Source organism: Dasypus novemcinctus, chromosome 7 (assembly GCF_030445035.2).
Source record: "Dasypus novemcinctus isolate mDasNov1 chromosome 7, mDasNov1.1.hap2, whole genome shotgun sequence".
NCBI classification, from domain to species: domain Eukaryota; kingdom Metazoa; phylum Chordata; class Mammalia; order Cingulata; family Dasypodidae; genus Dasypus; species Dasypus novemcinctus.
The window spans coordinates 79767068-79783131 of NC_080679.1; the positions used below are offsets into that span (position 1 = coordinate 79767068).

General features: G+C 36.5%; 1 protein-coding gene and 1 long non-coding RNA gene across 3 annotated transcripts in view; one reads left to right on the forward strand and one right to left on the reverse strand.

The window, feature by feature from the left end:
- Positions 1-14134, forward strand: part of LOC131279197 (uncharacterized) — a 72814-nt gene extending 58680 nt beyond the window's left edge. Inside the window, exons 2-3 of the long non-coding RNA XR_009186568.2 lie at positions 8969-9029; positions 14049-14134. This is a non-coding gene — a long non-coding RNA (uncharacterized lncRNA). The remainder of the gene's footprint in view (positions 1-8968; positions 9030-14048) is intronic.
- Positions 1-16064, reverse strand: part of CERS6 (ceramide synthase 6) — a 306615-nt gene that overhangs the window by 48211 nt on the left and 242340 nt on the right. For both annotated transcript variants that reach the window (XM_058300691.2, XM_058300690.2), the window contains exons 7-8: positions 3461-3589; positions 540-646 (exon numbers count right to left, since the gene is read on the reverse strand). In XM_058300691.2, the coding sequence (XP_058156674.1) occupies positions 540-646; positions 3461-3589 (236 nt within the window). The remainder of the gene's footprint in view (positions 1-539; positions 647-3460; positions 3590-16064) is intronic.

Below are 16064 nucleotides of genomic sequence, written 5' to 3' on the forward strand. Positions count from 1 at the left end.
AAGTACATAGGACAGTGGTTCTTAAACTTTAGCAGAATCACCTGGAGGTTTATCAAAACTCAGATTGCCAGGTCCCACCTCCAGATTTTCTGTTTCAGAATTCCCAAAAATTGCATTGCTAACAAGTCCCCCCTTCTGCTGCTCCTGTTGGTCCACTGACAAGGCTTTGAAAACTCCTGGTACAGGAGGATCCCTGATGTATACCTAACTGTAGTTTTAGGCTTCTTTCCTTAATTCAAACTTTTGTGGCTGAGGTTCTTAAGTCCTCTTCTAGACCAGTGCCTTAATTGGCGGATGATTTTCTGTGGCTTCAGAACCTAAATAAGCAGCATCCTTCTTTAACTCTTCTGTGGAAAATATTAATAAAGAGTGTAACCCTCCTCTAGAAGAAGAAATCAAGCTGTTTCTTGAGTCCCTTTCTCTAACCCTGTTTGAAAAACTTCTTGTTAATTATTCAGAGTGAGATACAAAAGGAAAATGATTTATAAAGCCTATTTGGGAGGGATGGCTCGAACAGGAAAGAAGATTGGTGTACTCACCAGAGAGGAAATATAACAAGTCGAGTGCCAATGAAAGCAATGGCAAATATAATAAACAGAAGATCACACAGTTTCTGAAACTTGACATAATTTGCTATTTTGGCAGCCTATGAAAGGAAGGAATGTCACATATTAATTTACTTAAACTGATATATGAAAAGTTTCTTTCAGTATGCATGAGTCCACTATAAGATATAACTTATCAGATGCATAAAATTGTCTGCTACTTTGAAATGTCATGCACCATCAGTATTTATAAATTACCCATAAGTTGAGTGAAATGCAGCTTTAGCTTTAAGAAGGACTAATGGCTGTCATAGATTTAATAAAATATTCAGCAACCTGAAAAATTCAATTTTATGGTTGATTTCAGGAAAATAGGATATATGAAATCCTTGCATTTAGATTATATTAGCAAGCCAAAGATATCAAAACAGAAATTGGTATAGTAGGTCAAAACAGAAAGTGTTCTTTAAAATTATAACGAAATCTAGACACTGAGGCCACTCAACTTTATACAGAATGTCTGGAGCCATTCTGCATTTCCCTCATTTCTACTTAGAATGACAGGTTTTCTTTAAGCAAGTACAGGGAGAACTCTGGGGGAGACAGCACCCTGGCTTAGTCTTATAAACTCAGAAAAGAAGAAATTGTCAAGTTCTTGTTATTTCAACTAATCCATTTAGGTATAATTGTTGAAGTTACATTAATGGATCATTTTCTAGATGAAAGTCACTAATGTTTAAAGTGTCTTTGAGAATTACTCTAATAATTTATTATAGTAATTTAAGTGACCAATTTTTGTATTATAAATTAATCTAGGGAAGAAAATTTTATCCCTTTTTCTACCATCCACTTTTTTATGGATGATTCTAAGTGAGAAAAGGTGAGATTGAAAAAATTTTTCTCACTTCTTTCTATGCATTCAATGTAAAATTCTTAGTGCATACAAACCTTTGGGTGTACAAAGGGTTATAAATTGAAGGAATCTTCTAAATTCATAATATTATTTTCTACTTTTTGGAAAGTTGAATTAGCTGAGTCAAACTTTGAAAGGATTGTTGGCAGTATCTTCCCAAGCTATAATTTAATAGCTTTTACTAAAACACAAAGCTATGAAAAAAATACATTTTCTAAGGGAAAAACAGTAACACTTTTTAATTTCATGAATTCTTTAGGTGTAACACCACAAATTATGTCAGAAAGACAGAAGGAGCTTTTTTTCCCTTCTGGCCTAGGCAAAACATGAGTATGTTTTCCCTTCACAAGTATTTAATAAAAAAGTATTACACATCAACTTTTCAGAAATGTCTGGTCACAGACCCCATCGTCAAAGAGTGGACAGTCTACAATTCTCATTAATTGGACACTAAAGTGATTTACAATGTGAAAGAGAATCCAGGTGGTGAAGAATGTTTGTTTTTAAGCCACATGACTGGAATTTCCGGATTGTTTTTCTTTTCTGGATGAAAGTGATAGGCAACAATTCAGCCAATATTTTCTGAATCACGGCTCTGCCAAGCATCTTGCCAGCCACTTTCACAGACACTAAAGTTGGCAGATTGTACAGGATTAATTTCAATATTGCAGGTTTCTGCATAAATTTCTACTTCCAGGCATACTTGGGATTTAACCAAATGGTAAGTGATTTTCAGGGTATTATACTTATTCTAATTATGTTCCTCCTTCTAAAAAAATAGGCTGAATAGAATTTAGTTCAAATCACTTTAAAAACCACCTGACTTATCTAGCATATTAGGGCCATTTTTTTGTTTCATAACATTGAAGGGACTAGAGTTTTTAATAAAATGCTGTATACACTTCAAACCTTGATTAATTGCCTTTCAGGGATTCAATTTTATGGCATGGAATTTTTGCTTATATTGCAATAACAGATCACTATTTGAGGGTGCTCCTATTCTATATTCACAGTAACAGTAAATGCTTCAAAGATAGCAGATCTGTGGGCCAACAGGAATTTTTAAAAATCAGAATACAGATCCTAAGGCTCATTTCTACATGGTCTTTGTACTCTGGTAAGTCAATTTCTATCACTTACGTAAATTTATTTGTAGAAAGTGAAATGACTTTTAATTAATGATAGAACATTATTGAGTTGTGACTCTTAACAGGGGCCATAATTAAGATTAAATTCCACATCAAAATAGTCCTTGGGATTGTACATTTGAAATTTGCTAGGGCATTTTTATTTTCCTTACCTCTTTTCTCTCTCTCTTTTTAAAAATCACTTTAAGATTCTAAATGATAGTGGTTTAGAAGGTTAGACAATTGCAACCAACATTTCCCTAGACAGTCTTTATACTTATATTCATAGAAAACATAGTTTTTACATATAATTTGCAACTTATCATAGAAATGTTAGGACAATATTTATATCGGCAATAAAAACTATGACTACTATTTAATTTCATTAGGATATACAGCTCCCATTAATAACCAACCTGAATTATACACACTTCCCAAATTAATCAAGTGTGAAATTCGTTTCACAAGAAACAAAACCTATTCAAGTAATGATTTTCCTGTCATGAATCATTTCGTAAGTGTGGAATAGTAAAAGGTTTTTTAATTTCTATTAATAAAGAATCCTTACACAATAAACTTTTTATTTTAACAAATCAATTTTATTGGTACATGTTAATAAGGCACAAATCCACCCAAAGTATACAACCAATGGTATTTGGTGTAATCGCATATTTGTGCATCCATCCCTTCAATCATTCTTAGATGGAAAGTCTCATTTTCATGAATTTGACCTACAAAGATACATTCTACAGTTTCAAAGCAGACTTTCACTATCTTTCCCAAGCAATGTCTAGCATAACATGGAATAAATGATGGTCCTGGGGACTACCTGAATTCTGCATTTTGTCCATTGAAAGATGAAAGAAAACTCTTACCTCTAGAATAAAGTCAGTGGTCTCGTGAAGACAAAACAGCAGGGTCCCTACTCGGATCATATTGGTGACATATGAAAAGGTCATTAATAAAATAGCTACAACGTGGTGCACGAACATAACACCAAAGTCCTTGGGGAAAGAAAGAACACAGCCATGTTAGGATTTCGCAGTATTCCATTTCTTCTCATCCACTAAACCAATGCTTACTAAGGTAAGGATAATAAAATGAATACAATATAATTCCTGCCCCTTGGAAGTAGGAGACACACACAGGAGAAATGTGATTATGGTAGAATGTAATAAACGGCAGGACAAGGGCTAGATCAGAAAGGGTGTTCTGTACTAAGGCAAAGAATTTGAACTCACTGTAAAAGCTGTAGGAGAAATGGCTGCAGGATTTTGAGCAAAGAAGAGCACTAATTAGACTTGTACTTTAGAAAGAACTTTTGGGTGGCAGTGCAGGCCAACTGGGCCGTTTCTCTGACTACTAGGGTCTGAATATATTGGACCACAGTGTGGCTGGGATAGCCAGGTAAGGTCAGGAAGAAGGCACTGGATGGCCCTCAGAGTCTGCTGGCTACAGAAAGGTCTGAGGAGTCACAGAGAAGCTGAACATGGGGATAATTTTTATCTAATAGATTTCTTGGCATGTATATGTCAATGTCCAGCATCCTTCTCCTGGAATATGCTCATTGGAATGCTAAAAGCAAGAATCTTAATGTTGACTCTTCTGATGGGCACTATACAAATAAGTCTGAATTTTAAACATTTTCTGTCTATAATCTTGAGAAAAAAAATATGTGGAAGAAGTAAGTAAACTGATCATCCTCATTTTGGTCAACTTAAAAGAAGTTGCTTTTTGGCCTCAGTGAAAAGATCATCTTGCTGTGATATTGATTTATCTCCTGTCCACTTATTTGGACAGGGATGTTTGTAATACGAATTTCTGTTGCATAGAAATATAGTCTCTCTTCTACTGATATTTTTTACTCTTATTTAATCCACATTTCTCCCAGAATAAACTTGAATCTCTCTTGGACTTAAATGCCAGGATGGCGCCTAACTGTGCTCTACTTGAAGTCTTTGGAGAAAGACTCTTTCTTTCTATTCTATAGACCAATCATCTATAGACAATTAAATTAGCCTGTTCCCCACCTCCAAAAAAGAAAGCATACCAAAAAACTGATCTATGAACAGATGCTGGTGAGGGTGAAGGGTAGCCTGTGGGTTAAATCTGAGAGAACAGTTTTTAAATTCCTTCCCTGGGAAGTCAGGATTCGTATGTTCATTTATTCATTTCCATGTATTTATTAAGCACTTACTATGTTCCAGACACAGTTCTAAGCTTTGGGGATACATCAGGAAATAAAATAGACAATGATTTCTACCCTTGTGGAGTTTATACATTCTACTGGAGGAAGACAGACAATAAAGAATAAACATAACAAGTAAATGCTCTCTAATGTTGGGAAGGTAAAATGTGTTATGGAAAATAAAAAGGAATAATTGTGGTAAGGGGGGCAGATAGGGGAGGCAGTTTGCAGAATTAAACAGTGGGTTCAGGATAGGCTTCTTTAAGGTGACTTAAAGAAGGTGAGAGAGCCGACCATATGATATATGGGAGAGTGTTCCAGGAAGAGAAAACAAAGCCTCCCAAAGGCTTTACCCATTACCCTCTTTCTACTCTCATGAGTTCAAACAATAATAAGGTGACCAGTGTGACTGGAGTAGGGTGAGAGAGGGACAGAGTAGTAGAAATTAGAGCAGTAACATTGTCGATTATTTTTAAAAAATAGCTTCTTTGCCTGTTACCATTCCTTAAAAAGACATTTTAACTTTAAGTAGAAATTAAGCACTCTCTTATTTAATTCCCAATATATAGCTATTCTAATAACATTTGTATTCACAGATGAAGTGGAAGGTTATTTGCTATATATTGGAACAGCTACAAAGCACTTATAAGTACTCTCTACTACTACCACCAGTCATCATCATATGAAACAGGGCTGGATTTTTATTCTTATGGATGCCTTCAAAAACACCCTTCCTGTATGTTCCCTTGGGACTATTCTTTTTTTTTTTTTTTCTAAAAGATTTATATTTTTATTTATTTCTCTCCCCTTCTCCACCCTCCCCACCAGTTGTCTGCTCTCTGTGTCCATTTGCTGTGTGTTCTTCTGTGTCTGCGTATTCTTATCAGCAGCACTGGGAATCTGTGTCTCTTTTTGTTGTGTCATCTTGCTGCATTAGCGCTCCATGTGTGCGGTGCCATTCCTGGGCAGGTTGCGCTTTTTTCACGTGGGGTGCCTCTCCTTACGGGGTGCACTCCTTGCATGTGGGGCTCCCCTAGGCGGGGGACACCCCTGAGTGGCAGGACAGTCCTTGTGCACATCAGCACTGCGCATGTGCCAGCTCATCACACAGGTTCGGAGGCCCTGGGTTTGAACTCTGGACCTCCCATGTGGCTGGTAGACATTCTATCAGTTGAGCTAAATCCACTTCCTGGACTATTCTTATATTTGTCTGGAGGGTCAGTTTGGGCCACTGCCCTAAGGTTGTCATATGTTCAGACAAGCTCCTTTAACTTCTTTCTGATCTCTATTGGCACCAACAACTAGGCCAGGTAGAGTTTTCAGTTTCCAAGGGTGGCAGCCCTAGTGGTACCCCGACTTTCTGAGCTGCCTTGTGCTTTCCCTCTGCAACTATTTAGCACTATGGAAGCTGTTCTGGTCCTTAATTCACTGGGTGAAAGGAGTAATTTTTTCCTGGATCCCACTTTCCTCTTACCATAACTCAGAGAGGTCTCTGTCTCTAATTTCTATTCTCCAGTTTAATTCAATTACACAATCATTTTTTGATTCAGTTTGTTTGAAGCATGTTTGCTAGTTAGTGGTTAAGGTAAATTCTTTCTTTTTCTTTACTGGAGAAGTTGTAGATTTACAAACTGATCATGCATAAAATGCAGAGATCCATACACCATCCAACCAACAACAATTTGCATTTGTGTGGAACATTTGTTACAACTGATGATAGCATATTTTTATAATTGTACTATTAATTAAAGTCTAAGGTTTAACTTAGGGTTCACTGTGTAGTATAGCTCCACGGATTTTCTTTTTAATTTTTTTCTGTTACCATATACAGAATCTAATACCTCCCCTTTCAATCATATTAATACATTTTAGTGCTATTCATTGCATTAACAAGATTGTATACCATTACCACCATCCATTACCAATAACCTATATTCTAGATTCTGACTCTATGAGTTTGATTATGCTAATTGTTTCAAATCAGTGAGATCATATAATATTTATCCTTTGGTATCTGGCTTATTTCACTCAACATGATGTCTTCAAGGTTCATCTATGTTGTCACACGTATCAGGACGTCATTCCTTTTCATGGCTGAATAATATTTCATTGTATGTATATACCACATTTTATTTATCCATTCATTGCTGATTGACATTTGGGTTGCTTCCATCTTTTAGCAATTGTGACTAATGCTTCCACCTTTTGCAATTGTGACTAATATTTACACTGGTGTGTAAATATCTCTTTGAGTCCCTGCTTTCAATACCTGGTATAGGGATAAGGCAAATTCTATTTTAAAATGAAAGTTTGAGAAAGTAAATCAGGGTCTTATTGATATACTAGACTCCTGAAGAATGTATATGCATGGGCCTTTTTCAAAGGACATTTCTTGAACAAATATTGTGTGAGAGGCAGCTTATAATCCAGGCTTCTCCTCTTATTAATTTTGTAATTTTTGGTAAGAGTGTCAATTCCCTCATCTGTATCATTAAGAGATTGGATCAGACTATTTCTAAGCTGTCAATTCTATAATTCCAGACTTTGTAGCTGCAGTCATTAAAACGGCATTTGAAGCCTTTAATCTACTTTCAAATCTGTATAAATTAAAGTAAGAGAAATAGAGAGAGAGGGGAAAGGATGCAGGAGAGCAAGGATGAAGGCAGGGAGACTCAGGGTGGGAAGGAGGGAGACACTGACTTCTTCAGAAACTACTGCTATTACTGGTTCTGTGTACATTTTGGTGAAATGTTCAGAAGTTACTTACCCCCTAATATTTATTGATAACTGTATATATTGATTTATTACTGGGATAAACAATATATTAGTCTCCTAAATAATGTTGGATAATTTGAAAAATGAAGTACAACTATTTCTCTTATTATTTTCAATTAACATCTGGGCTTAGTCTACAAAGTAGCCATGTGAGATTGATGGTGGACACCTTCGTTGGAAGAATCAGCTGTCTTACATCAGTTATACTAACCACCCACAGCAGAACTCAGTGCTGCAAACTCCCACATCCTGATGACCTACCACAATACTTCTTTCTCCAGAACCAGACTTACATCTGTTTCTCAGCCCAGTGGTAGAAAAGGAACTCTGGCCAAACTCTGAATTTAATGAGTGATATGTACAGGCTCAAGTTACAGTTTCACCTACTTCTGATATTCTCTGTAGTATCTAGGGTTTTCCTACATCATTAAAGTTGGGCAATCCAAAATGTCTTGGGCATACAATAAAAATAATGTTTTCACCCAGAAGATGAATTCTGTTCTTGCCAAGCTGTCATCAGAGATTTATTGGGTTCCATTACCTGAGTATACTGTTTTAGTGGACAATAGCTGCTCCAAAACAATGGATCAATGAAAGCAGGACGAGCCTAGCAACTGGTATTTTAAATTCTTTCCTAACCTAATTAAATGAAAACATACAGCACCTCATTCATATGTGTCCTTGCTTAAAACACAGATTTTAAAGTCTAACCAGTATAATATTCCACATTTCCCATTGTTCAGCTCAGGATGATTGCTCTTGGCTCACTGAAGAACAAGAGTTCTTCTCTATTTAATTTTCAGAATGAGCAAACATAAATTCATCTAAACAATTACAGAGGATGAGAACCACTTTGTAATTAAGTTTCCTAATTCATATCTGATATAAATGTCAAAAAACAACATAATGTTCTTGGTAATACAGTGGAGCTCCTTGAAAAACAAGAGCCTTATTTTTCAAAGTTTGCTTGAACATGACTTTCACACATAAATCCCTGGGTCCTAGAAAACATTTATTTTATTACTGAGGGATCCAGGGCAGACCGATTTTCATTATACAGTCATATCTGTATGAATATAAAAAAGGCATGAATAATGGATCATCTTTTACATTTCTGCTTCAGAAATCATTATAAGCAATGAAATACCTTTAATAAAAGCGTTCCCATCTCTCCATCCCAACAGTGTTACTTCAAGTGGATACAGAATCTGGTCCAATGAACAGTTTTTAAACAAACTGTCAATTTGGATTTTATGAACACAGAGTAGAAAACTCCTCTCCTCTTTTTTTTTTTTTCTTTTGAGTTACCAGATATTGAATCCAGGACCTCGTACATGGGAAGCAGGCACTCAACCACTGAGTTACATCCACTCTGCAATAAGTTGTTTTTTTATTTGTCTGTTTTTTCTTTTTTTTTTAGGAGGTTCTGGGGATCGAATCTGGGACCTTGTACATGGGAAAAGTGGGCTCTGGCACTTCAGGTACATCTACTCCCCATATTTCTTATAATTGAAAACAGTGTGTGTAGACCCGGGCAGGGCTGAAAGAAACTAAGCATTTTAGGTTGAGAATGTTACCCTGGATTTTCAGGTGCAGCAATTCCATAGAGAGATTTTGATTTCTGGCTGGTCCTCAAATTGAAGATTGATTCCCAAAGCCTTTATTCCAAACAGAACGGCCTGAGCACTTGCTTCAGTGGTGCTCCCAACCTCCCTCTACCCTGCCTCAGGGTTTCCAGGCATATTCACAACTATTATGAAGAGGTCTCTCCACACTCCCTGCCTGATTTATCCCCATCTCAGTCCTCATTTCAGGGGCTTCTTAGAGGGAACAGAAGAGTATATGGCCTATGCTGATTGTTAGAGATAGGGAAATAATCAGAGCTGGCCTTGACTGAACTCATAAGTCTGAAATGAAAACATTCAAGGAAAAGCCATCCATTTTGATACCAAAAAAACTGGTAAGATAAAGCTGTTTTTACCCAATTGCATTTCTAAATGGCATTTAGAGAAACTAGAACCGCATTTCTTAGTGTGGACTTACAGATCCCGCATTAGAAATGCCTGGCACAGATAAAATTCCAGATAGCTGGCTCCATCCCCCAGCTATTAGAATAAGAACAGGCACCTTTAATTCAGTTACCCAGGGGAATTTTTTTTTCTCAAAACTTTATTACAACTTCAAAAAAATAAAATAACAGACAAATGGTAGCTTAACAAATTTTGGAAGGATTACTTCGAAAAACTCAGTCCAGGCATATTTATCTTATTTAATCCTAAAAACAAATTCAGGTGTTTTTCCAGTGTTCAGAAAGGTAACGAAATGAGCACATATTGATTAAATGACATGATCAAAGTTTTCCTAATGAAGAAAAAAATACTTGATCATATTCATATCTCTTAAAACGAAATCCCATATACTTTCTCCTTTGATCTTTAGCATTGATATAGTATCTTCTTTCCCTTTGTTACAAAAATATTACTGTTAACTATATTCTATAAGTTGTATTATTAGTTGTATTTTTTCCCATTACCATATTCTTAACACCTTGTAATAGAGGAACATTCTTGTATTTATATTATTAACTGCAATCCTCAACTACCACAAAATCACTATGCTATACAGTCCCTAGATTATCCTCTACTCTTCTTTCAAATGACATTAATGCATCCACAATTGCATTTATAAGTCAGCAATGTTAGTTATAGTCATTATAATGTGCTGCCATCAACTCTATCCATTGTCACATATTTACAATTGCCCTTGTTAAACATTCTACATACATTCAGTATCAGCTCCCCCTTCTCAACTCACATTCTACCTCTTACTAACCTATACTGTATAGTGTTAGTCCGTAAATTTACTCATTGTACTAAGTTCATATTAATGGGACTATACAATATTTGTCCTTTTGTGTCTGGCTTATTTCCCCAAACATCCTGCTTCTAGGGATAGATTCAGAAGAACTGAAAGCAGGGATGTGAACAGATATTTGCACATCGATGTTCATAGCAGCATTTTTTAAAAAAAGATTTATTTATTTCTCCCCCCCTGCCCCGTTGTCTGTTCTATTCGCTGCGTCTTGTTTCTTTGTCCACTTTTGTTGTTGTCAGTGGCACGGGAATCTGTGTCTCTTTTCTTGTTGCATCATCTTGTTGTGTCAGCTCTCCATGTGGGCGGTGCCATTCCTGGGCAGGCTGCACCTTCTTTCGTGCTGGGCGGCTCTCCTTACGGGGTGCACTCCTTGCGTGGGGGCTCCCTTATGCGGGGGGCACCCCTGCGTGGCAGGGCACTCCCTGCACGCATCAGCACTGCACATGGGCCAGCTCCACATGTGTCAAGGAGGCCCAGGGTTTGAACCTTGGACCTGCCATGTGGTGGACGGACGTCCTAACCACTGGGCCAAGTCCGCCGCCCCATAGCATCATTATATATCATTGCTAGTAGATGGAAACAACCTAAGTGTCCATAACTTAGGAATGGATAGACAAAATATGGTCTAGACATTCATTAGAATACCATTCAGCTGTTAAGAAGAAATGCACTAGGAAAGTACATGACAACATGAATGAACCTCCAGGGGAATTTTATATGCAATAAAATATAATCACCATAGAGCCAAAGTGATCCGCCTCTCATTAAGACATATGATCTGACGTTCTTATGATGGAACTCCCTTCACAAGCTGCAGAGAGTCATCAAATTAATGCTCTGTCTTCAGAAGGCACCTTCATGTACTTGCCTTTATGAAAGCAAAATGAGCCCATTTCTAATTTTAAAAAACCACAAACAATAAGAAACTTGTTCCCTAAATTCCCATTTTCTGGATAAAGTATTAATAATTTTACACTCTTTTTTTTCACTTTTTGACTTCTCATGTTTTTCATTTAAAAAAAAAATCAACTTTTTGATACATATTAATAAAGCATACAATTCATCCAAAGTATACAGTCACTGGTATTTGGTATAATCACATAGTTATGCATTCACCACTTAAATCATTATTAAAGCATTTTCATTATTTCAGTAGTATTAGTAATAACAATAATAATTAATGTCTTTTTAAGTAAACTTTGTAATCAGTGAAGAAAAATATTGATGAACACCCTCAAAAAAGGAGTAAGACCAAAACTTTAAGTGAAAGCTGATTTAGATGTACACAGATGGTAAGGAATGTGAAGGGCTTCTAAAGTGCAAAACAAAGAAAAGGCTCTTCTCTCTCAGATGTAAATGACATATATTAGCTTTCAGGAAATTAATCAATTTAGCACCAGGTTATCCATTTAATAGATTTTCAAACTAGGAAACAGAAAGTCAATAGCCCATCTTAAAACTGATTTAATTTTATAGCAACTGCCATAATACTAGAAAGCTCTTATAGTTTTTAATAGTCTTCTTATTTGAATCTTCAATGCACAAAGAAATTTGTATCATTTTTAACAGATAGAATGTTCTTTTTTTCTAGAAATCAATAACAAACAGTTCTCCTATCTCTTCACTTGGATTAGCTAGCTGGTAAAACTCAGCCTGCTGGGGAGCAGCATGGCTGTGCAGGGAGTGGGCCTCAAGGACGTCAATTGGGCAAAGCACAAGGGACAGTGGCTACTCAGGCTCCACCCCCCTCCAGAGAGAATAAACAGGTGGAGACTATAAGGATTTCAGACAAGACTTATATGTGCCAAGAATAATCATAGTTAAAAACTTTTTCCATTGACCTTTGGATAAGGGTAGCTGAAAGTCCTGATTAATGGTATGATGATATAACTTCTTAAAAAACAAGCAAGAAACTAAAAAACTAAGTCCATGAAACAGTGAAGAAAATGAAAGTATACCCAGGCAGATTTAGAGAAATCAGTTAATGCTGAGTTGCCCTGAATTGGGAAATTTGAGGAAAATTATGCCTTCCGCTTACCAGAAAATGTTCACTGAATTTCTGTAACATCAGCCTTTGGGTGTCTGCAATCTCTCACAATTTATTTGGTAATTATATTATCAACTGGCCTTGGAATTTGACTCAGTATAGACAGAGTTGGTTAAATGTACCATTTGTAGAAAGTTATTTGAAGTAACAAGGTTCTTCAAAAACTATAATTTACTTTTGTTCTCATATATATATTTATATGCACCCTAGGGTAAATATTTATGGAAAAATTTGGAAAGGGATGAAAAAGTGTGATCTATTTGGGAAACAACTGTTCAACTGTAAAGTGAAGTAGTCCTTGCAGAAATGATTCAATTACCTCTTCTCTAAAATTCAAGCCACGAATAAAAACATCACTCACACTAAATCTAAAGTCAAATTTATTTCAACACTATTTTTCAATAGATTAGACCTTTTTTTAAGCCTTTTTAGACTAAACTATATACAGATTTAGATCCTTGAAAGAGATAACCGTCACATATAGAGAGCATTCTAAAAAGAGCAAATGCCAAGAAATTAGTTGGTTAAAAATTTTGAATGTATTCCTTACTACCAAAATGTTTTAAAAATATATACTGATGTGACTGGAATCTACTTTGCCATTTCTGAAACTAAATCCCCACTGTTCATCACATGTGCATGTATAGGTGACTCCACCTTAGAGCAGAGAAAGGCCATCTACAGCCCACCTAGCAAATCTGGCCCTCCACTTGTTTTTGTAAACAAAGTTCTATTGGAACCCCCCCACACCCATTTTCTTACATATTTATTGTCCATGGCTGCTTTCCTGCTATAATGGCAGTGTCGAGAAGTTGCGGCAGAGACTGTGTGGACCACAGGTTTAATTTTACTATCTGACCCTTTACAAAAAACATTTGACCTTAGAGTAACAATCGTTTTTAAACCTTGCCTTAGAGTAACAGCAAAGGACATACCCAGTCACATGGGCAACTTTACCACCTTTTCTTTCAGTTAAAAATGTGTGGGAGATCTAATTTTAATAGCAATTTTGAAGCACCTCATTGTGTATTATCCTCAAAATTTGCATAAATTATAAAGAAATAGTTTTTGTAGGTTGGCCCATCAAAATGCTCATAATCAGTTTTATCTACAACTTAGAGACAATTAACAAGAGCTGTCTGTTACTTTGTTTACTGCTAAACATGACATTACTTTATATCTTATGGGAGCATATATAAATGAAACAAAGAACTGCTGTATAAGCAGTGTTTACCCAATCTTTCTTCCAAGCAACATTTATGGTCCCCTTTCAAGAAGGAAAACCTACAATCTTGTCTCCTGTGAATTATTTAGTTAATGTTTAAACTTTAATTGATTTCATTGCTGTGGAAAAAGACACAATAAAAGTTTATTTGCACAAAGGAAACAGTAAGACAATGCTACTGATTTCCTACTGGTGAGCTGGGCCAGAGCATGGAGCTTGATTTGCAGCTCCCCTGAGTCCTCCTTTACGCTTTCCCTGCCTCTTCCCATCAAAAGCACTCTCTAAATGTACTATGCTTTCAAATGATGTCGATATTTGCCTTAATTATACATGCATGTCTTTTCCTCATTGCAGTTCTCCATCACTACAGACCTTCTAGATGCTGAGCACCCGGAGTCCAAAGCTTTATGAACACCTTCTGGGCTCTGTTTAAATTACCCGTAAACAACGCACACTAGTTGTTCAACTTTTAGTGTTGGAAGGGTCAATTCTGAGACATTCTAAATGTATTTAACATAAAAACTTTTTTTGGTTAGAGATATACCCCCCATTACTAAAACTTTGCATTAGTGTAATACTTTTGTTACAATTGATAAAAGATTATAATTATTCAATTAATTGTGGCCCGTAGTTTACATTAGGATTCACTGTTTATATTGTACAGTCCTGTGTGTGTGCGTGTGTGTGTTTTAGGAGGCACTGGGGATTGAATCCAGGCCCTCATACATGGGAAGCAGGCACTCAACCACACGAGCTACATTCACTCCCTAGTCCTATGTGTTGTTATTTTAAATTTTCCCTTTTAACCATATTCAAATATACAATTCACTAGTGTCAATCACACTCACAATGTTGTGGAACCATCACCACCCTCCATTATTGAAAGTTTTCCACCAAACAGAAACTCTGTACCAATTAATCATTAACACTCTATTCCCTACCCCACCCTGGCCCTGGAACATGCATTCTAGTTTCTAACTCTGAATTTTCTTATTCTAATTATTTCATATCAGTGAGAGCATACAATACCTGTTATTTGCTGTCAGGTTTATTTCACTCAACATGTTATCTTCAAGGTTCATTCATGTTTTCACAAAAATCAGAACTTCATTCCTTTATGTGGCTGAATAATATTTCATTGTCTGTATGCACCACATTTTCTTTATTCATTTATTGGTTGATGGACATTTGGGCTGCTTCTGTCTTTTGGCAATTGTGAATAATGCCACTGTGAATATCAGGGTGCAATATATGTTTGAGTTCCAGCTTTTCATTCTTTAGGGAACATACCTAGAAACAGGATTGCTGGGTCATATGGTAATTCTGTATTTAACTTTCTGAGAAACGACCAAACTGTCTTCCAGAGAGGCTGCTCTATTACATTTCGCCAACAATGAGTGAGTGTTCATATTTCTCCACATCCTCTCCAATAATTGTTACTTCCCATTTTTAAAAGAGCAGCCATTCTAGTGGTTATGAAATAGTATCTCATTGTGGTTTGACTTGTATTTCCCTAATGTTTAATGATGTTGAGCAGCTTTATATGTGCTTTTTTAGCAATCTGTATATCTTCTTTGGAGAAATGTCTATTCAAGTCTTTTGCCAATTTTTAAATTGGGTTGTTTTTTTGCTGTTGAGTTGTAGCCATTCTTTGTGTATTGTGTATATGAAAATGGATAGTTTCCAAATATTTACTTCTTTTCTGTAGGCTGTCGTTTACTTTCATGATGAAGTCATTTGATGCAGAAAAATATCATTAACTTTGATTATGTTCCATTTATCTGTTTTTTTTCTTTTGTTGTTCACCCTTATAGTATAAAGTCTAGGAAACTGTTGCCTAACAAAAGTTCCTGAAGATGCTATTTTATGTTTTCTTCTACGAATTTTAGCTATATTTAGGGTTTTTTTAAAATCCATTTTGAGTTGGTTTTTGTATATGATGTGAAAGAGGGGTCCACATTCTTTCCTTTACATACGGACATCCAGTTTTCCCAGCACTATTTATTGAAGACACCATTTTATTCCAATTGAATAAATTTGGCAGCCTTGTCAAAAATCATCTCATCATAGATATAAAGGTTTATTTCTAGGGGAAATGGACTTGGCCCAGTGGTTAGGGCGTCCGTCTACCACATGGGAGGTCCGCGGTTCAAACCCCGGGCCTCCTTGACCCGTGTGGAGCTGGCCCATGCGCAGTGCTGATGCGTGCAAGGAGTGCCCTGCCACGCAGGGGTGTCCCCCGCGTAGGGGAGCCCCACGCACAAGGAGTGCGCCCATAAGGAGAGCCGCCCAGCGTGAAAGAAAGTGCAGCCTGCCCAGGAATGGCGCCACCCACACTTCCCGTGCCGTTGACGACAACAGAAGCGGACA